The following is a 22,545-nucleotide window of genomic DNA, read 5'->3' on the forward strand; positions in this document are numbered from 1 at the left end:
ATTGCCCACTGTTACCAACACACCACTTTTACAAAATACTACTATGCTGATAAAATATAATTGCTTATACAATGACAATTTCAGGTCAGATGTGTGGACACTTCTCTAGTGTAGGTTTTCCATAGACTCAGTGTACTGTAAGTAGGCTAGTGAAATCATTTCAATTCACAGTATTATTTTACAGCAAATCTACATATCAATGAATTAATCATTATTTTTGATTCCACACAACATTACCGTTCATTACTAAAAGCATTTACTTTTTCTATAATCTATTATATCATTATATCTCTAACAAAGCTAGCTAGCTAACAATTTTTTAACAAGGATTTTTAGGTTATAGAAAGTTTAGGCTGTAAATTGTCAATCCCATCTGGCAACCCTGTGCGCTTTCAGCCAAACTGCGTCATACAACTGTTGTTTACAACACACATACATTAATATATAATATTAGCCTGGGGACCGAAAGCTGCAGCACCCCAGCTAACGCCGCTTGCACACAGGGCCATTGCGTTGCGTTGCACCGGAAGTCATTCATCTCAATGGGGCCGTTGCGTTGCCGTTGCGTTGATCAGTTGCGTTGCTCTGCATTGCGTTTCTTGACCGTCAGGGTGCGGCAATCAGTCAAACAATTTCAGCTTTTGCGTTGCATTGGATCCGTCAAAACAACCAGAAGTAGTTTCTTGCCCGGAGCTCTCGCCTCAGATTTTAAATCCTAAATGTTGGCCGCCATTGGCTAAAATCTGTAATTTGGCTCTACAAGTGTTAATATGTCATTTTATGAAGTTTTTATATGTTTTCAGGCGAGAAAGTAACCATATATATTCACAAAATGTGTCCAGTTTATCAAAATAACCCTTTTATATATCTGATCTGACGTTTTTTTCCCCACTTCTGTGGGAAACTTCGCTAGCAACACGCAGTTTTGAAGTACGTCAAGTCCATCCCACCAGGTTGCGCCAGAACGACGCAACGCAACGCAACGCAATGGCCCTGTGTGCAAGCGGCGTTAGTCTGATCACGGATGAGCGGTGGTATTTTCAATATACTGGGAATTAACATGGTGAAATGCATTCTTAGACCAGGCTAGTCGTCATGATTACAAATTTACCCTGCCCTATTTATTTGAATCCTGTTCTTTTACCAACTGCTAAGACAACAATATAGTAAGCTAGTTACTTGAGCTAGCTAAAGATATTGGCCCCCAAATAATTTTACAACTTGTTGTCGAACTCCGTAAGTAAGCAACGTATGTAAGAAACGCAGGGGGCGTTCGTAAATTCGCTCTGAGAGTGCCGGAGCACACACTGGGTTCAACGTCATAAAGGGACCAGGTAATTTGATTGGACAAGAGGCATTCCATGAGTGCTGATCAGATTTCCAGGGCGAATTTACGAATGCAGCCGTAATATAGCTAGGAACAGAAGACGGAAAGAATCGTCAGATCAGATATATAAACGGGTTATTTTGGTAAACTGGACACATTTTGGGAATATATGTGGTTACTTTCTCGCCTGAAAACATATTAAAACGTCATAAAATGACATGTTAACACTTGTAAAGCCAAAATTACAGCTTTTAGCCAATGGAGGTTTAAATTCCTCGCTCCCTGCGAAATGCATTCTGGGAGGGAGGCAGTATGCATACTGTGTAAACGGTCGGCTGGTTTTCGCATACTTGAGACTTGAGTCTGTGTACCTGTAGGGGGCAGCAGAGAATAGAGTGGTCTGTTGTGAGTCTGTGTACCTGTAGGGGGCAGTAGACCTGCTGTTGTGAGTCTGTGTACCTGTAGGGGGCAGTAGACCTGCTGTTGTGAGTCTGTGTACCTGTAGGGGGCAGTAGACCTGCTGTTGTGAGTCTGTGTACCTGTAGGGGGCAGTAGACCTGCTGTTGTGAGTCTGTGTACCTGTAGGGGGCAGTAGTGCTGTTGTGTGTCTGTGTACCTGTAGGGGGCAGTAGTGAGTTCTGTTGTGTGTCTGTGTACCTGTAGGGGGCAGCAGTGAGTCTGTGTACCTGTAGGGGGCAGCAGTGTGTCTGTGTACCTGTAGGGGGCAGCAGTGCTGTTGTGTGTCTGTGTACCTGTAGGGGGCAGCAGTGCTGTTGTGTGTCTGTGTACCTGTAGGGGGCAGTAGTGCTGTTGTGAGTCTGTGTACCTGTAGGGGGCAGTAGTGCTGTTGTGAGTCTGTGTACCTGTAGGGGGCAGCAGTGTGTCTGTGTACCTGTAGGGGGCAGTAGAGGTGTTGTGAGTCTGTGTACCTGTAGGGGGCAGCAGTGTGTCTGTGTACCTGTAGGGGGCAGTAGTGCTGTTGTGAGTCTGTGTACCTGTAGGGGGCAGCAGTGTGTCTGTGTACCTGTAGGGGGCAGTAGAGGTGTTGTGAGTCTGTGTACCTGTAGGGGGCAGCAGTGTGTCTGTGTACCTGTAGGGGGCAGCAGTGTGTCTGTGTACCTGTAGGGGGCAGCAGTGAGTCTGTGTACCTGTAGGGGGCAGTAGTGCTGTTGTGAGTCTGTGTACCTGTAGGGGGCAGCAGTGTGTCTGTGTACCTGTAGGGGGCAGTAGAGGTGTTGTGAGTCTGTGTACCTGTAGGGGGCAGCAGTGAGTCTGTGTACCTGTAGGGGGCAGTAGTGTGTCTGTGTACCTGTAGGGGGCAGTAGAGCTGTTGTGTGTCTGTTGTCACATCGCAGAAGAAGAGGTTTTCCGGTCCAGGGAAGATGGCGGAGGTGTATGATGATATCGCGTCTAGAAGAATGAATAACGGCAGCGAGCACGTGTAAGAGTCTCTATAACTGATATATACACTAAACCATCTATATGTTATATCATATGTCTATTTACCCGCTTCAGTGACGTAGTGAGCTAGTGGTTATCTCCATGGTAACACGGGTTAAACTCTCTGGTTCAGTATGAAGCTAGCCAGAGGAGCTAGCCTAGCCTGGGTATGTAGCATAGCAGCTAGCAGACAGAACCAGACTGACCTCAGGTCAGAGGTTAAAGGTCAGAGTTAGGGTCTGACCCTCTACTATGAGGAACATGAGATCATCTCTGAACATCTGATAAACATCCCGCCTGGCTAGCCCGCTCAGTCTGTTACTAGGCAACAAGCCCCGGTTAGGCTAGGCTAGGCTAGCGTTAGCAGCTAACTGGCGGTCAGAACAAGAACATCTGTGTGTCTGTACTATCTGTCTCTGTCTCTGGGAGCTACAAGGGAAGCTTTGCTTTGTTGGATAACTTGGCTAAGTTTGTCTTTGCCTGCGCGCCGTAGATGGTGTTGATAGGACCAGTTTAGATGTTTCTGTTTCTGTATGAAATGACAAAAGTAAAGTTGTCTGTCTCTAGCCGCTTATCGTTAAGCTCCTCTGTTGTTGTTCTGACTGAGAGTCTGACACACAGGCAGACAGGCAGGCAGACAGACAGACAGACAGGCAGGCAGACAGACACACAGGCAGGCAGACAGACAGACAGACACACAGGCAGGCAGACAGACAGGCAGGCAGACAGACAGACAGACACACCTGTTGTTCTACCTGAGGGACGAGAATAACATGCCTAAATCTTTTACTTTTACTTTTTTTTTAGCAACTTTCAAGAAGTGTTTCCATTAGATGTGTATTAGTGTTATGTAGTTTGTTTGTTTCCTATGACGTCCCAGACATGCCCATGACCATACCTTCCCCCCCCCCCTCCTCCGAACAGGAAACAGGACTTGGAGAGTCAAGAGAAGAGTGGGAACGACGAGGAGAGCGGCGACATGTCTGAGGAAGAGGAGGGGGAGGAGGGAGAGGAGGAGGAGGAGGGGCAAGCAGCCGAGACCAACGGAGAGAAGGTTGTTGAGCAGACGGGGGGGTCCAACAAACAACACCACAGCGGCAGCGGCAGCAAACACAAGCGGAAGAAACACAAACACCGCAGCAAGCACAAAAAGCACAAGCACGCCGCCCCTGAGGAGGACAAGGACAAGGAGCGCAAACGCAAACACCGACACAAACACAAGAAACACAAATCACGCAAAGACGCCGGCGCCAAAGACGGCTCCTCCCCCTCCGCCCACGGCCTCAACAGGAAGACGGACGACACCCCCTCCCCCGCCACGGGGACCCCCGGCCTGGACGACAAGGCCCTGCTGGAGGACCTGGAGAAGCAGAGGGCCATGATCAAAGCCGAGCTGGACAGCCAGCTGATGGAGGGCAAGGTGCAGTCGGGCATGGGCCTGATCCTACAGGGCTACAACTCTGGCTCAGGAGAGGAGGACGGGGGGGGGGAGGGGAGGGTCCGCAACGGGGAGCAGCGTGGGCAGCGGGGCAGCGTGGGTAATAAACCCCCCGTGTCCCCCCGAGCAGGAGGAGGAGGAGGGCGGAGCGGCAAAGCCAGGAGGGACTCCGCCACAGGAGAGGCCAACAAATCCAGTTCCAAACGCCACAGCCGGAGCAAGTCCAGGGAGAAGACGGGAGGCAAGTCCGACAAATCCGACAAAACCGCCAAGAGCAGCAAAGACGCCTCGGCCAAGGAGCGCGAGCGCGGCCGTGGACCAAGCAAGTCGAAAGACAGGAAGCGCTCCAAGAGCGGGGAGGAGCGGTCCAAAGACAGGACCAGGAAGTCCCCGTCGTCCCCCGGGAACAGCAGGAGAGCGGAGCAGCGGGCCGGTCGTCCCGACAAACGCTCCTCGCCACCGCCGCAGGACGAGAGGCCGCCGCATCTAGAGCGCAGCGGCGGGGGGGGAGTGGGGGGCGCCGTCCCGGGGAGGAGGAGCCGGTCGCGGGAGCGTCCAGGGAGGTCGGCGGGGGGGGAGATAGCGGAGAGAGACAAGAGACCCGCCAAGTCCCCGTCCAAGGACGCCTCGTCCGGGAAGGAGAACCGCTCCCCCCACAGGCGAGCGGGCCACAGCCCCCACCAGCCCCCCGCCTCCTCCGCCGCCGCCTCAGACCTCAGGGCCTCCAAGCTGAGCACCTCCCCCCCCAGGGCCCGCTCCCCCGCCAGGAGGGGCCGCAGCCGCTCCCCCGACGCCCGCAGGAGGGACATGATGATGGACAGGCTGGACCCCGCGTCGCCGCTGAGGTACGTGACTGGCCAGACGTATAGACGTAGAAGCCCCCCTACAGGGGTGCAAACTTGTCACCTTTCTGCTAAATTAGCCGTTTTTACTTCAAAATAGATCATCCACGTGAATCGTGTAGATCTGGAAAAATTATATTTGGGGAGGAGGTGGGGGTCTACGGCTCATCCTATAAGTCACATGATGACTATCTAACTGATCTTCCTGTCTGCTAAACTCCGCTGCTGTTGAAATAACCTTTAGCTTCATGCAGCAGAGGGGTAACAGTGGTGCAGTTCTAGACAGTGTGGAGGGCAGTCACAGTAAGCAACCTGTTTTCAACATAATAATGCTGTGTTCAGGTTAGAACCTTAGAACCGCCGCTGAGGCCCCCCCCCCCCCCCCCCTCGTCAACTAAAATGTTATCCGTGCATTGATAATTGTCTTTAAAAAAGTGTCACCAGTTTGCACCCCTGCCCCTAGTGTCCCCCCCCGCGCGCCGCTTTCACTGTCCCGCCCAGTGAAAAGCGATTTTTAAATAAAAAAACCGCATAAAACGCACACTGGCGCTCAAAACAAAGACGTAATTTCACTTTACCCACGCAATACCCACTTAAACATGTGTGAGGATACGTAACGGCGTTTTGTGACAGAACTTTCACACTTTCATTCATAAAGTTCACCCCGTCTGTGTTACGAAGCACTTGACTTTTGGACCATTGGGACTGACTATAGCGTCATACCATCAAAGGGGGGAGATGCGACAGAAATATGTCAAAATGCAGCAATATCATGCACAGAACAGCCTTATAACATGTAATGTTATATATATAACGTTAGACAGGGAGCGCATATTTATGTTTATGAACGATATGAGGCTGGGAGGGAAAAATCACAGTATACCCGCTAGAAAAAACTAGACTACACCACTGAAGTAGGCCTATGAGAGGACACGCACAAAACCGGCTAACGTTACTCATTAACTGTTTACACAAGTAAAATCACAGTGTGACAGTCAGATGGAGCATTCGGTAAACAACAACAGCAAGGTAATGCTATCAGTTGAGTTAAAGAAAAACAGCTCTTACCTTTGAGGACACCAACATGAGACCTGCTTACCCGTACCTCCGCCGTTCTGTTCGTGGTGATTTTAGAGGCAATAGATTCTTTTTGCCCCGCGCTTATTGCTATGAATAGTTCGAGTGCTTGCACGTTAGGTGCGAGAATGCTCGGTTAACCCATTAGTGGGAACATTATTAGTTTCACAAAATAGGCTGATTTAATTGACCATGAACATCAGAGACATACATTACGAATGTTCATTTAAAATACTCTATACTGAGCACTGGTATAAGAACATGAACCAGAGAACAGCAGTAAATGCAATAACCCACAGTCGTCGCTGATGATGTTGCATTTTCGTTTACGGGATTAAAGGCACCGGCGACGGTGAAGAGAGAGAGAGAGAGGAGAGTGATTTCCTGAAATCCAAATGTCCCGCTAAATTCGGACCAATCACAAAACTGTTATGAAAGCGCGCGCGCCTGTTGAGAGATTCAGTCTCGATTGCAGTGCGAACACAAACGACGAGGTTAATTGCAACATTGTAACATATTGTAACTAACTACGCCCTAAATCCTAACGAAATTTTGGTCTGGAAGCGGCCTAAATCTAGCTTCAATCTGCTTTTTTTCTGTTCTCCGGTCATAATAACTCGCTGCCTTTCTGCGCAGCCAGAATCAAAGTGGACTGTCTGAATCAATTAGTGGCGGAGGAAATTCATTCGTGGCGGCTCGCCACGAATAAATGCATATAGAGGAAACACTGGGAACGTACTGCTACCCTTCTAACATCTCCACAGGCCCTAAGAACAGCAGGTTGTGTCTCTTCATTTAGAAGGGTTAGGGTCAGAGGGGTTCAGCTCAGCTGTGTGTGTGTGTGTGTGTGTGTTATAGGGATGCTCCGATTTGGATTTTTGGGGCCGATACCGATCACGGATTTTTTTCCTCAAGATCAACCGATACCGATACCGATTTTTAAAAAAATACATAACTGTAGGCCTACTGACTGGATAGCCTACATATTTTTTGCTTTTTAGACAAAAGTTTTGATCCATTAGGCACCAAGCAAACGCAGACCCATTTTTATGGCATAGTAAAGGTCTGGCCTATCACCCAGTTAGGGCCTGAAGCCCAAGTCAGTCGATATGGCTGTATAAAAGACATCATAAACGTGGCCTTCATGGTTTACATACTGTTACGTCCTCCTATGTTTTCTGTTCAGTTATCTGTCTTCCCCAGGAAAAAAGGAAAAAAAAAAAAAGAAAAAGATCGGTTTTTGCGATCGGCCAGATCACCGATCGAGTCATTTGGAGTGAAATCGGCCGATTTAAATCGGTGGCCGATAAATCGGAGCATCCCTAGTGTGTTAGGGTTAGAGTGGTCCAGCTCAGCTGTGTGTGTGTGTGTGTGTGTCCCCCCCCAACAGGAAGCGTCCCAGGCCAGAGATGGGGGTGGGCAGAGAGACCAGCCCCCGCCTCCCCCGCCGCAGGATCAGCCGCTCCCCCCTGAGACGCAGGTCGCCGCCGCGGCGACGGAGCAGGTCTCCTCTGAGACGCAGGTGAGACACCTGTACCACACACCTGCATGGACGCTGGGATGATGTCAGACATTCTCTGCACTTCACCCTAACCCTACAGAAACGTGCGTAGAGGATCTCATCATGTCTCAAAGCGTTTGACATTGAACATTGGGGTCTAGTGGATAGTAGTGAGTTGGACTGGTGATCGGAAGGTTGTGAGTTCAGATCCCGCCTGAAACACCGCCACTATTAGTGTGCCCTTGAGTAAGACACTTAGCCCTCAGTTACTCCAGGGGGAATGTTCCTGTAATTTGTATTTGTAAGTCGCTTTGGATTAAAAGCGTCTGCTAAATGGTGAATTATCAACCCACCTGTACTCATGGATGACTTACCGTCCTGTGGGTTGATGATGCGCTGTGTAAGACATGTCCCCCCCCCAGGTATACGCTGTGTAAGACTTGTCGTCGTCCCCCCCCAGGTCGCCAGAGAGGGACCGCTACGGGAGGCTCAGGCAGTACGGCCGGAGGTCCATGTCCCGCGACCGAGACCGGAGGAGGAGGCGCAGCCGCGACGAGGACAAGTTCAAGGGCAGCTTGTCAGAGGGCATGAAGGTGGAGAGAGAGTCCTCCGGGGAGGAAGTGTGAGTAGAGTACCCCCCCCCTGCTACACCCACCCTGCTACACCCACCCTGCTACACCCACCCTGCTACACCCACCCTGCTACACCCACCCTGCTACACCCACCCTGCTACACCCACCCTGCTACACCCACCCTGCTACACCCCCCTGCTACACCCCCCTGCTACACCCCCCTGCTACACCCCCCTGCTACACCCACCCTGCTACACCCCCCTGCTGCTACACCCCGCTGCGTTGATGCTGCCAGAGATTCTGAAATGAATGTGAAATGTTAAAGAGGCTAAATGGTGTGATGTTGTGTACCGTTGTGTGACGTTGTGTAACGTTGTGTAACGTTGTTGTTGTTGTTGTTGTTGTTGTTGTTGTGTAACGTTGTGTAACATTGTGTAACGTTCTGTAACGTTGTTGCAGGCTGGAGGACTTTGACGGGGAGGAGGTGGATGAAGAGGCGCTTATCGAGCAGCGGCGTCAACAGCGCCTGGCCATCGTCCAGGTCAGAGGTCACTCTGTGTGTGTGTGTGTGTGTGTCCCTGTCCCTGTCCGTGTGTGTGTGTGTGTGTGTGTGTTGGCGTCCAGGTCAGGTCACTTCTACCAACGTTCACGTCTGCCTCAAATGTGATATGAGGTTGGCAAGATGGTTGAAGTCACCCCCTGCATCATGACCCTGTTCTAAATATAGATTAGTCGATGACCCTAACCCTTTATCGACCAATCAGACGACCCTAACCCTTTATCGACCAATCAGACGACCCTAACCCTTTATCGACCAATCCCCTGTCTCCGTGTGCAGAAGTACAAGGGCCCTAACGAGGACAGCAGCTCCTTCATGGCGTCGGAGCCCAGCAGCCCCCAGAGCAGCACGAGGAGCCGCTCGCCCTCGCCTGACGACATCCTGGAGCGCGTGGCCGCGGACGTGAAGGAGTACGAGAGGGAGAACCTGGACACCTTCGAGGCCAGCATCAAGGCCAAGCAGAACCTCATGGCCCAGGAGAAGGACGGTGAGCCTCCTGACCCTGTTCGGTTGTTAAGTCGTGACGTGTTTCCCGGTCCAACGTTGGCTGAGGCGCTCTCTTCGAAATGCCTCAGTAATAATAATAATTCATTATATTTGTATAGCGCTTTTCCGAGGCTCAAAGACGCTGACAAATATGGGGAAAACGGGAAAGTGCTGCTGTGTCCCTTGTTGTATGAATAGATCCCAGTCTAAAAAACGATTGAACTGTCATTCTACCGCTGTAGTACACTGGTACTCTGGTGCTTTAGTACAATGGTACTCTGGTGCTTTAGTACACTGGTACTCTGGTGCTTTAGTACACTGGTACTCTGGTGCTTTAGTACACTGGTACTCTGGTGCTTTAGTACACTGGTACTCTGGTGCTTTAGTACACTGGTACTCTGGTGCTGTAGTACACTGGTACTCTGGTGCTGTAGTACACTGGTACTCTGGTGCTTTAGTACACTGGTACTCTGGTGCTTTAGTACACTGGTACTCTGATGCTGTAGTACACTGGTACTCTGGTGCTTTAGTACACTGGTACTCTGGTGCTTTAGTGCACTGGTACTCTGGTGCTTTAGTACACTGGTACTCTGGTGCTTTAGTACACTGGTACTCTGGTGCTTTAGTACACTGGTACTCTGGTGCTTTAGTACACTGGTACTCTGGTGCTTTAGTACACTGGTACTCTGGTGCTTTAGTACACTGGTACTCTGGTGCTTTAGTACACTGGTACTCTGGTGCTGTAGTACACTGGTACTCTGGTGCTTTAGTACACTGGTACTCTGGTGCTTTAGTACACTGGTACTCTGGTGCTTTAGTACACTGGTACTCTGGTGCTTTAGTACACTGGTACTCTGGTGCTTTAGTACACTGGTACTCTGGTGCTTTAGTACACTGGTACTCTGGTGCTTTAGTACACTGGTACTCTGGTGCTTTAGTACACTGGTACTCTGGTGCTTTAGTACACTGGTACTCTGGTGCTTTAGTACTCTGGTGCTTTAGTACACTGGTACTCTGGTGCTTTAGTACACTGGTACTCTGGTGCTTTAGTACACTGGTACTCTGGTGCTTTAGTACACTGGTACTCTGGTGCTTTAGTACACTGGTACTCTGGTGCTTTAGTACACTGGTACTCTGGTGCTGTAGTACACTGGTACTCTGGTGCTTTAGTAGACTGGTACTATGGTGCTTTAGTACACTGGTACTCTGGTGCTTTAGTACACTGGTACTCTGGTGCTTTAGTACACTGGTACTCTGGTGCTTTAGTACACTGGTACTCTGGTGCTTTAGTACACTGGTACTCTGGTGCTGTAGTACACTGGTACTCTGGTGCTTTAGTAGACTGGTACTATGGTGCTTTAGTACACTGGTACTCTGGTGCTTTAGTACACTGGTACTCTGGTGCTTTAGTACACTGGTACTCTGGTGCTTTAGTACACTGGTACTCTGGTGCTTTAGTACACTGGTACTCTGGTGCTGTAGTACACTGGTACTCTGGTGCTTTAGTAGACTGGTACTATGGTGCTTTAGTACACTGGTACTCTGGTGCTTTAGTACACTGGTACTCTGGTGCTTTAGTACACTGGTACTCTGGTGCTTTAGTACACTGGTACTCTGGTGCTTTAGTACACTGGTACTCTGGTGCTTTACTACACTGGTACTCTGGTGCTTTAGTACACTGGTACTCTGGTGCTTTAGTACACTGGTACTCTGGTGCTTTAGTACACTGGTACTCTGGTGCTTTAGTACACTGGTACTCTGGTGCTTTAGTACACTGGTACTCTGGTGCTGTAGTACACTGGTACTCTGGTGCTTTAGTAGACTGGTACTATGGTGCTTTAGTACACTGGTACTCTGGTGCTTTAGTACACTGGTACTCTGGTGCTTTACTACACTGGTACTCTGGTGCTTTAGTACACTGGTACTCTGGTGCTTTAGTACACTGGTACTCTGGTGCTTTAGTACACTGGTACTCTGGTGCTTTAGTACACTGGTACTCTGGTGCTTTAGTACACTGGTACTCTGGTGCTTTAGTACTCTGGTACTCTGGTGCTTTAGTACACTGGTACTCTGGTGCTTTAGTACACTGGTACTCTGGTGCTTTAGTACACTGGTACTCTGGTGCTTTAGTACACTGGTACTCTGGTGCTTTAGTACACTGGTACTCTGGTGCTTTAGTACACTGGTACTCTGGTGCTTTAGTACACTGGTACTCTGGTGCTTTAGTACACTGGTACTCTGGTGCTTTAGTACACTGGTACTCTGGTGCTTTAGTACACTGGTACTCTGGTGCTTTAGTACACTGGTACTCTGGTGCTTTAGTACACTGGTACTCTGGTGCTTTAGTACACTGGTACTCTGGTGCTTTAGTACACTGGTACTCTGGTGCTTTAGTACACTGGTACTCTGGTGCTTTAGTACACTGGTACTCTGGTGCTTTAGTACACTGGTACTCTGATGCTTTAGTACACTGGTACTCTGGTGCTTTAGTACACTGGTACTCTGGTGCTTTAGTACACTGGTACTCTGGTGCTGTAGTACACTGGTACTCTGGTGCTTTAGTACACTGGTACTCTGGTGCTTTAGTACACTGGTACTCTGATGCTTTAGTACACTGGTACTCTGGTGCTTTACTACACTGGTACTCTGGTGCTTTAGTACACTGGTACTCTGGTGCTTTACTACACTGGTACTCTGGTGCTTTAGTACACTGGTACTCTGGTGCTTTAGTACACTGGTACTCTGGTGCTTTAGTACACTGGTACTCTGGTGCTTTAGTACACTGGTACTCTGGTGCTTTAGTACACTGGTACTCTGGTGCTTTAGTACACTGGTACTCTGGTGCTTTAGTACACTGGTACTCTGGTGCTTTAGTACACTGGTACTCTGGTGCTTTAGTACACTGGTACTCTGGTGCTTTAGTACACTGGTACTCTGGTGCTTTAGTACACTGGTACTCTGATGCTTTAGTACACTGGTACTCTGGTGCTTTAGTACACTGGTACTCTGGTGCTTTAGTACACTGGTACTCTGGTGCTTTAGTACACTGGTACTCTGATGCTTTAGTACACTGGTACTCTGATGCTTTAGTACACTGGTACTCTGGTGCTGTAGTACACTGGTACTCTGGTGCTTTAGTACACTGGTACTCTGATGCTTTAGTACACTGGTACTCTGGTGCTTTAGTACACTGGTACTCTGGTGCTGTAGTACACTGGTACTCTGGTGCTTTAGTACACTGGTACTCTGGTGCTTTAGTACACTGGTACTCTGGTGCTGTAGTACACTGGTACTCTGGTGCTTTAGTACACTGGTACTCTGATGCTTTAGTACACTGGTACTCTGGTGCTTTAGTACACTGGTACTCTGGTGCTTTAGTACACTGGTACTCTGGTGCTTTAGTACACTGGTACTCTGGTGCTTTAGTACACTGGTACTCTGGTGCTGTAGTACACTGGTACTCTGGTGCTTTAGTACACTGGTACTCTGGTGCTGTAGTACACTGGTACTCTGGTGCTTTAGTACACTGGTACTCTGGTGCTTTAGTACACTGGTACTCTGGTGCTGTAGTACACTGGTACTCTGGTGCTTTAGTAGACTGGTACTATGGTGCTTTAGTACACTGGTACTCTGGTGCTTTAGTACACTGGTACTCTGGTGCTTTAGTACACTGGTACTCTGGTGCTTTAGTACACTGGTACTCTGGTGCTTTAGTACACTGGTACTCTGGTGCTTTACTACACTGGTACTCTGGTGCTTTAGTACACTGGTACTCTGGTGCTTTAGTACACTGGTACTCTGGTGCTTTAGTACACTGGTACTCTGGTGCTTTAGTACACTGGTACTCTGGTGCTTTAGTACACTGGTACTCTGGTGCTGTAGTACACTGGTACTCTGGTGCTTTAGTAGACTGGTACTATGGTGCTTTAGTACACTGGTACTCTGGTGCTTTAGTACACTGGTACTCTGGTGCTTTACTACACTGGTACTCTGGTGCTTTAGTACACTGGTACTCTGGTGCTTTAGTACACTGGTACTCTGGTGCTTTAGTACACTGGTACTCTGGTGCTTTAGTACACTGGTACTCTGGTGCTTTAGTACACTGGTACTCTGGTGCTTTAGTACTCTGGTACTCTGGTGCTTTAGTACACTGGTACTCTGGTGCTTTAGTACACTGGTACTCTGGTGCTTTAGTACACTGGTACTCTGGTGCTTTAGTACACTGGTACTCTGGTGCTTTAGTACACTGGTACTCTGGTGCTTTAGTACACTGGTACTCTGGTGCTTTAGTACACTGGTACTCTGGTGCTTTAGTACACTGGTACTCTGGTGCTTTAGTACACTGGTACTCTGGTGCTTTAGTACACTGGTACTCTGGTGCTTTAGTACACTGGTACTCTGGTGCTTTAGTACACTGGTACTCTGGTGCTTTAGTACACTGGTACTCTGGTGCTTTAGTACACTGGTACTCTGGTGCTTTAGTACACTGGTACTCTGGTGCTTTAGTACACTGGTACTCTGGTGCTTTAGTACACTGGTACTCTGATGCTTTAGTACACTGGTACTCTGGTGCTTTAGTACACTGGTACTCTGGTGCTTTAGTACACTGGTACTCTGGTGCTGTAGTACACTGGTACTCTGGTGCTTTAGTACACTGGTACTCTGGTGCTTTAGTACACTGGTACTCTGATGCTTTAGTACACTGGTACTCTGGTGCTTTACTACACTGGTACTCTGGTGCTTTAGTACACTGGTACTCTGGTGCTTTACTACACTGGTACTCTGGTGCTTTAGTACACTGGTACTCTGGTGCTTTAGTACACTGGTACTCTGGTGCTTTAGTACACTGGTACTCTGGTGCTTTAGTACACTGGTACTCTGGTGCTTTAGTACACTGGTACTCTGGTGCTTTAGTACTCTGGTACTCTGGTGCTTTAGTACACTGGTATTCTGGTGCTTTAGTACACTGGTACTCTGGTGCTTTAGTACACTGGTACTCTGGTGCTTTAGTACACTGGTACTCTGGTGCTTTAGTACACTGGTACTCTGGTGCTTTAGTACACTGGTACTCTGGTGCTTTAGTACACTGGTACTCTGGTGCTTTAGTACACTGGTACTCTGATGCTTTAGTACACTGGTACTCTGGTGCTGTAGTACACTGGTACTCTGGTGCTTTAGTACACTGGTACTCTGATGCTTTAGTACACTGGTACTCTGGTGCTTTAGTACACTGGTACTCTGGTGCTGTAGTACACTGGTACTCTGGTGCTTTAGTACACTGGTACTCTGGTGCTTTAGTACACTGGTACTCTGGTGCTGTAGTACACTGGTACTCTGGTGCTTTAGTACACTGGTACTCTGATGCTTTAGTACACTGGTACTCTGGTGCTTTAGTACACTGGTACTCTGGTGCTTTAGTACACTGGTACTCTGGTGCTTTAGTACACTGGTACTCTGGTGCTTTAGTACACTGGTACTCTGGTGCTGTAGTACACTGGTACTCTGGTGCTTTAGTACACTGGTACTCTGGTGCTGTAGTACACTGGTACTCTGGTGCTTTAGTACACTGGTACTCTGGTGCTTTAGTACACTGGTACTCTGGTGCTTTAGTACACTGGTACTCTGGTGCTTTAGTACACTGGTACTCTGGTGCTTTAGTACACTGGTACTCTGGTGCTTTAGTACACTGGTACTCTGGTGCTTTAGTACACTGGTACTCTGGTGCTTTAGTACACTGGTACTCTGGTGCTTTAGTACACTGGTACTCTGGTGCTTTAGTACACTGGTACTCTGGTGCTTTAGTACACTGGTACTCTGGTGCTTTAGTACACTGGTACTCTGGTGCTTTAGTACACTGGTACTCTGGTGCTGTAGTACACTGGTACTCTGGTGCTGTAGTACACTGGTACTCTGGTGCTTTAGTACACTGGTACTCTGGTGCTTTAGTACACTGGTACTCTGGTGCTTTAGTACACTGGTACTCTGGTGCTTTAGTACACTGGTACTCTGGTGCTTTAGTACACTGGTACTCTGGTGCTTTAGTACACTGGTACTCTGGTGCTTTAGTACACTGGTACTCTGGTGCTTTAGTACACTGGTACTCTGGTGCTTTAGTACACTGGTACTCTGGTGCTTTAGTACACTGGTACTCTGGTGCTTTAGTACACTGGTACTCTGGTGCTTTAGTACACTGGTACTCTGGTGCTGTAGTACACTGGTACTCTGGTGCTTTAGTACACTGGTACTCTGGTGCTGTAGTACACTGGTACTCTGGTGCTTTAGTACACTGGTACTCTGGTGCTGTAGTACACTGGTACTCTGGTGCTTTAGTACACTGGTACTCTGGTGCTTTAGTACACTGGTACTCTGGTGCTTTAGTACACTGGTACTCTGGTGCTTTAGTACACTGGTACTCTGGTGCTTTAGTACACTGGTACTCTGGTGCGGGGAATTTCTGGTTTGACCACGTTTGACGTCAGACTTAACAACCGAATCGGCAGCAGCATGGTTCAATATAAACAGCTACCATAGCCAAGGCCAAGCAGAACCTGAACCATGGATCATCGGACAAGAATGTCCTCACACTGCACTACGAGTCCTACACTATGATGTCACAAACAACACAATTTAAAGATCAGTGGAGACACTGGTCATCTCTGGAGACGGGCAGCGACTTTAGAACTTTGATGGCCAGCGGAGAGTCAAAGTGGTCGTCATCTCAATTCCTAGTTGGCAAACGTTGTCAATTCTTGGGCGAAAAAAACAGTTTTACCAGATATTTACCCGTCATTACCTCAACGTGTCTCCAGTTATGTTTACGTTCTGACCTGATGGACCTTCATAGTGTTTCTGCTGTTCTGTTGGGTGAATGTCTGTGTTCATCTGGGCGTTCAGAGGAGCGTTCTGTAGACTAGCCTGTGGTCTTCCCCTCTCTTACTCCAGGGCCTCTCTGTTAGCAGATGTGCTGCATTGACAGGGGAGCGTTGACAGCACAATGGCACTCTCTTCTCCCATGCTTGCCACCATTGTCTTGTAGAAGGCCTGGGAGAAAACTGACAGTGCAAGGCTGTTACGCAGCATGCCACTGACATTGAAACGCACGCAGTGTTGCACAATGCAAAAGTCTGGGTTGATTTGTTAGCCCTCATCATGTTATGTTTGGATCACTGCAGAATGTTTTTCACAAATGTGACACATTGAATGAACCCGTATGTTGTTGTTGTTTCACCAGGAGCACCAAAGAAGCCCTCGGCCCCGGACATGTTCACAGAGTCAGACGACATGTTCGCTGCAGACTTTGACGTGAGTCTGGGGGGAGCCGTTGACTGTGTGTGTCTAGAGTCTAGAGATGCTAGGCTCTGTGTCAGTGTGTCTGTCCTCCTGTCTGTGTCAGTGTGTCTGTCTGTCCTCATGTCTGGTCCTTGTGTCTGTCTGTCTGTCCTCATGTCTGGTCCTTGTGTCAGTCTGTCCGTCCTCATGTCTGTGTCAGTGTGTCTGTCTGTCTGTCCTCATGTCTGGTCTTTGTGTCAGTGTGTCCGTCCTCATGTCTGGTCCTTGTCTCTGCAGAGTGCCAGGATGAGAGCAGCAGGCGTGGGGAAGGACTTCAAGGAGAACCCCAACCTCCGGGACAACTGGACCGATGCCGAGGGCTACTACCGTAAGTGCTGCCTGACGCGGTCCAGACCCGCTGGCTGCTTTCAGGTCTCAATATCTGCTGTTGCAAATCAGTCTATGGAAAAAAAACGTTTTATTGTCATCCAGTATCAGAGGTAGTCTGAATGATCTCTGCCCTCCTCCCCTCCCCCCTCCTCCCCTCCCCCCTCCTCCCCTCCCCCCTCCTCCCCCCCCCCCCTCCTCCCCCGTGGTACAGGGGTGAACATCGGGGAGACCCTGGACAAGCGCTATGACGTGTACGGCTACACGGGCCAGGGGGTGTTCAGCAACGTGATCCGGGCCAGGGACACCGCCCGCGCCGGCCAGGAGGTGGCGGTCAAGATCATCCGCAACAACGAGCTCATGTGAGTCTAGCTAATCTCAAACAAGCCGTTCGTCCCTGCTGGAAGTGCAATAATAGGCCAACAATATAGTTGTACTAATGGACGGAGGTAGAGCCCAAACATCTGACAAGCAGCTGAAACCACGTTGTTCAACCCAACCTGAATCTGGCGACAGCGCCCATGGGCATCACCACCTATCCACTCTTTCTCTGTCAGCGCTGGAGAATAGTTTTTTGCTCGCCCGATGCGAGAGAGTTTTTGCCGGGTGGGATGTCTGCAGATGAAAGTAAGCAAGTTGAAACGTTAGCAAATATACTTGCTGAGTGTTCTGACAGAGAAAGTTGGTTCAAATTGGTCGTTATAATTGTGACTAGAAAGTGTTTGAATATAGTTCCATGGTGTGAATAGTGTCAGAGAACTAGCTAGCTGGCTAGCGTGCTCAGAGGTGATGAGATGAGCTAGTCTGCTTGCACACTTGCCAGCTAAAGAGCTAACTGGTGCACTTTATTATATTAGTTAAATTCTTATTCTGCTAGAACATTACATATGGTAATACCATAATGACAGTGGATTGAAGCATTGGAACAAACCCTCGTAGGAAATATCAGTTTTTTATAGATGGACATACGTACAGACATAAATACTCTGGTTGTTATGTTTGCCTGTATGCCGAGGTGTCCTTGGGCAAGACACGGAACCCCAAATTGCTCCCAGTGAGCGGGCCGGCGCCTTGCATGGCAGCTTGCCGCCATTGGTGTGTGAATGTGTGTGTGAATGTGTGAGTGAGAGGCCGTTGTAAAGCGCTTTGGAAGGCAGTCCATCCCATGTGTTCCTCTGGTGTGATCCTCTGGTCTGGCTGACGTTGTGTTGTTGCTGTTCCCTGCAGGCAGAAGACGGGGCTGAAGGAACTGGAGTTCCTCAAGAAGCTGAACGACGCCGACCCCGACGACAAGTTCCACTGCCTGCGCCTGTTCAGACACTTCTACCACAAGCAGCACCTCTGTCTGGTGTTTGAACCCCTGAGGTACTGAGAGGACGCACCCGGCACCGGGTCACACATGATGATGATGATGATGATGATGATGATGATGATAGATTTTATTTAAAAGTGCCTTTCTCAATCTCACTATTAAGTATTTCCAAGCCGAGGGACTCCTAAAAAATGTCAAGGCAAGGCACTTTCCATAAAGTCAAATCTTGAATAATTTCATGAAGTCAAGTCTTCAATATTTTCAAGGCGAGGGACTCAGATTAAAACCGTGTTATTAATGTTTTGTCTATTTATTTCTTACATTTGTTTCTCTTCTTTTATTATATTTTATTTTTACCTTCTTCATACTGTTTTATATACAGTACCTCCCCTGCTTGTATATTCATGTTATGCTCGTATATGTTTTCATCTCCCTGTTGTAAAGCACTTTGAGCTGCATGTATGAAAGCTGCTGTATAAACAAAGCTTTACTTACTTACCTACCCACCCAGCATGAACCTGCGAGAGGTGCTGAAGAAGTATGGTAAGGACGTGGGTCTGCACATCAAGGCGGTTCGCTCCTACAGCCAGCAGCTGTTCCTGGCCCTGAAGCTGCTGAAGCGCTGCAACATCCTCCACGCTGACATCAAGCCTGACAACATCCTGGTAACCACGGCAACTCACCTCTACACCACCTCTCCTCTACCTCTACACCTCAACACCTCTACACCTCTACTGTACATCTCACGTTTACTGTTCCCACCAAAGCTGCTGTTGACAGTCCTGCTAACCCAGCTGGTCTCTGCCCCCCCCAGGTGAACGAGTCTAAGACCATCCTGAAACTCTGTGATTTCGGCTCGGCGTCGCACGTGTCCGACAACGACATCACCCCGTACCTGGTCAGCAGGTTCTACAGAGCTCCAGAGATCAGTAAGCTCCGCCCACCAGACAACCAGACATCTCACAACCAGACAACCAGCCATCTCATAACCAGACAACCAGCCATCTCATAACCAGACAACCAGCCATCTCACAACCGGACAACCAGCCATCTCACAACCAGACACACCAGTCAACCAGACACACCAGTCAACCAGACACATTAGTCATCTCACAATCACAATCACAATCAGAAGTGCTTTTATTACATCAATGTACGGATACAAGGAGTAACATTCTTGGGTAGAGGTTCAAATAGGCATTGGCATGGCAGCAGAAATAAGCAGGATATAGACACCGGGGTGCAGGCCTGCATACAGCAGCGTCAGAGCCTCAATAACAGAACAGGTAGAATGACAATCAGCATATCAACATTCTTAGTGTCGACAACCACAACTCATTCTTAGTGTAGTAAACAACATTACGAAAGTTCAGATTCAAGTATCAGGTTGTGTATTTTCTCCACTGTCTCTTTCTCTCTGTTTGGATCTAACTCATTTCTACCCGTCTTGTTTCTGTCTGGTCACAGTCATCGGGAAGCCTTACGACTACGGTATCGACATGTGGTCAGTGGGCTGTACGCTCTACGAGCTCTACACAGGGAAGATCCTGTTCCCCGGCTCCTCCAACAACCACATGGTGAAGCTGGCCATGGACCTCAAGGGAAAGATGCCCAACAAGGTACTAGGCTGTCTGTCTACCCTGGCTGTCTGTCTACCCTGGGACTGTTAACAACAACATGTTGACATCTACTCACTCTGTGGCCTCTACAGCAGAGAGCCTGGCCTCTATTCAAGTTAGATTTCTCTCAGAAGAGAAGATGTGTGGACGTGACTGATGCAGCGCTGTGTTTCTCTGTTCCCAGATGATCAGGAAAGGCCTGTTCAAAGACCAGCACTTCGATCAGAACTTGAATTTCCTGTACATTGAAGTCGACAAAGTGACGGAAAGGGTTTGTGGTTCCTTCATCTTTAGTTTGTCATCTTTAGTTAATCATGTCATCTTTAGTTTGTCATCTTTAGTTAATCACGTCATCTTTAGTTAATCACATCATCTTTAGTTTATCATGTCATCACGCATCTCCTCACTGGCTTTCAAAATGTACATGAAGACATTTCATAGTCCAAAAGGATCACCTTTCTCACTGCGATCTCTCTCTTGCCTCCCTCCCTGCCTCATCCCCTCCCTTCCGCCCTCCCTCCCTCCCCTCCCTTCCTCCTCCCCTCCCTCCCTCCCTCCCTCCCCTCCCTTCCTCCTCCCCTCCCTCCCTCCCTCCTCTCCTCCCCCCTCCCTCCCTCCCTCCTTCCCCTCCCTCCCTCCTCCCCCCCCTCCAGGAGAAGGTGACAGTGATGAACACCATCAACCCCACCAAGGACCTGCTGACAGACATGGTGGGCGCCCAGCGCTTGCCGGAGGAGCAGAAGAAGAAGATGATGAACCTGAAGGACCTCCTGGACGCCACGCTGATGCTGGACCCGGCCAAGCGCATCACCATCAACCAGGCGCTGCAGCACCCCTTCATACAGGAGAAGATCTGAGCACAGACAGACCACAATACCACCACCTAGCGACCACCTAGCGACCACCTAGCGACCACCAGACCAGCCCTGCCACCAGACACTGCGGTGTGGCAGCCACACACACAGACGGACTCCTGTTGAGAAAGTTACGGACGGATTATCATTTCTTCTTCCTCTCTCCTCCTCACTTCTTCTTTTGTTTTGGATTGTGATGGGTACAATATCTTGTTTTTATTGTAAATAAGGCAGTGAAATAGACATTCATGGAAAATTGATTTTGTGAGTAATATCATTGTAACGCCCTCCTCCTCCTCCTCCTCTCCCCCCCCCTCAGTGATTCAGTTATGAACCTTTTCTATTTAACTGCCATTGAAGTGACTGATGTTTAAAAAAAAATAAAACAGAAAAGAAAAAAAGAAGTTTAATTCCTGTAAATATGTCTATTGCGTTGTTAAAGAGTGTTCCTCCTGCGTGTCGGTGGGTGTAGAGGTTTGTGTTTAGTTGCTTCAAGCTGACGCGTGATGACAGTGATGACCGCACACGCTGCTCATCCTACATTTTGTTTTTTCTATGATCACATTGCTCAGTGCGGGGCGATGCATGCTTCTGAATGTGCTCTACCCTTTTCTTGTGCTCTCGTCGTGTGTGTGGTGCGGGCCTGTGTAAACGCTCTGTGTGCGTCCATATTCCACGTGTTGGCACTAGCCCCCCCCCCTCCGCAGGCCTCAGGCCTGCCTGAAGGAACAGACTCAGCGCTGGTACTGTGGTACTGTGGTACTGTGCCCCCCCGACAACTGGACGGTCCTTCATGCTCACGGTTGAGTTTTACTGAAACAAACATCCAGCTTCATCCTGGTTATCTCACAGCACTTCCTGTTCTCTCCCTCTCTCCCTCTCTCTCTCTCTCTCTCTCTCTCCCTCTCTCCCTCTCTCTCTCTCTCTCTCTCTCTCTCTCTCCCTCTCCCTCTCTCTCTCTCTCTCCCTCCCTCACACACTCAGGCACGGCTCTGGTTCTATAGGCTCTCAGATTTAAGTGCCTCCTGCGTGAGCCTAGTCTGTACAACACAGAACAACACAGTCAGTCTGGAAGCTTCCGCTGTCGTCCTCCGCGGTGTACATAGTCCATTGTTACCACTGTTCCATGTGATTGATTTTTTTTTCTTTTTTTTTCAGTAAGCTGAAACATCTTGTGATTTCAATAAAGAATAGAGTTGTGAAATTAAGCTGATTAAAAGAGCACCTTCAGTGTACCACGACTTTTAGTAATAAAATATTTCATATTCTATAGCCACGTGTCTTGTCTTACTCATATTATTTTGTATTCTTGAAGCCACAATTTGGGATTTGTGCATGTTTGGTTGTCATTTCTATTTATTCAGGGTCCCCGCGGATCCTTAAAAAGTCTTAAAACGTGTTCAATTCATGCATCTAAATTAAAGGCCTTAAGTTTGTTACAAATGTCTTAACCCTTTTAGACCTAATTATATTTTCATATTTTCATATTCGGGAATATGGCATTCCGATACAAGAACATTTGTGGTGTTTTCATATTACATCACAGAGCCAAAATGATATGACCATTTTAAAGAGAAGAGCTAGGGCTTTTAAATGGTAATAATATTTATTTTATTATTTGAGAATAACTATCCTTTATCCAGCAGATTTCACAGCAATCTTTACAAAAATCTTCTCCGGCTGCCATACTCCATCAGAAAACTGCATTTTAAACCATTTTACTTACAAGCTTGAAGGAAAGTTAGAGGGTATGAGGCATGCACAATTCTGTTGGCAATTCAGAATAGAAGACAGGTTAGAAATATCTTATATTGTTCAAGAGTAATGACCATTCTAGTGATTAGTGACATGGAGGAAAAAGA

General features: G+C 48.4%; 1 protein-coding gene across 1 annotated transcript; it reads left to right on the forward strand.

Moving 5' to 3' along the window:
• Positions 1 to 2,709: 2,709 nt before the first annotated feature.
• On the forward strand, positions 2,710 to 21,806 carry prpf4bb (pre-mRNA processing factor 4Bb; the record flags this gene model as incomplete). The annotated part of the gene is made up of 15 exons (XM_080547231.1): positions 2,710 to 2,768; positions 3,692 to 5,050; positions 7,515 to 7,646; positions 8,086 to 8,247; positions 8,657 to 8,738; positions 9,036 to 9,243; positions 16,474 to 16,544; positions 16,809 to 16,899; positions 17,113 to 17,260; positions 18,126 to 18,263; positions 18,722 to 18,875; positions 19,025 to 19,139; positions 19,678 to 19,829; positions 20,014 to 20,100; positions 20,483 to 21,806. 15 exons carry the CDS (start codon positions 2,710 to 2,712, stop codon positions 20,684 to 20,686), a joined length of 3,162 nt encoding a protein of 1,053 aa, XP_080403357.1. The 3' UTR covers positions 20,687 to 21,806.
• Between the last annotated feature and the right edge of the window lie 739 nt (positions 21,807 to 22,545).

This window comes from Nansenia antarctica, assembly GCF_963989245.1.
Source record: "Nansenia antarctica genome assembly, chromosome: 17".
In the NCBI taxonomy this organism is placed as follows: domain Eukaryota; kingdom Metazoa; phylum Chordata; class Actinopteri; order Argentiniformes; family Microstomatidae; genus Nansenia; species Nansenia antarctica.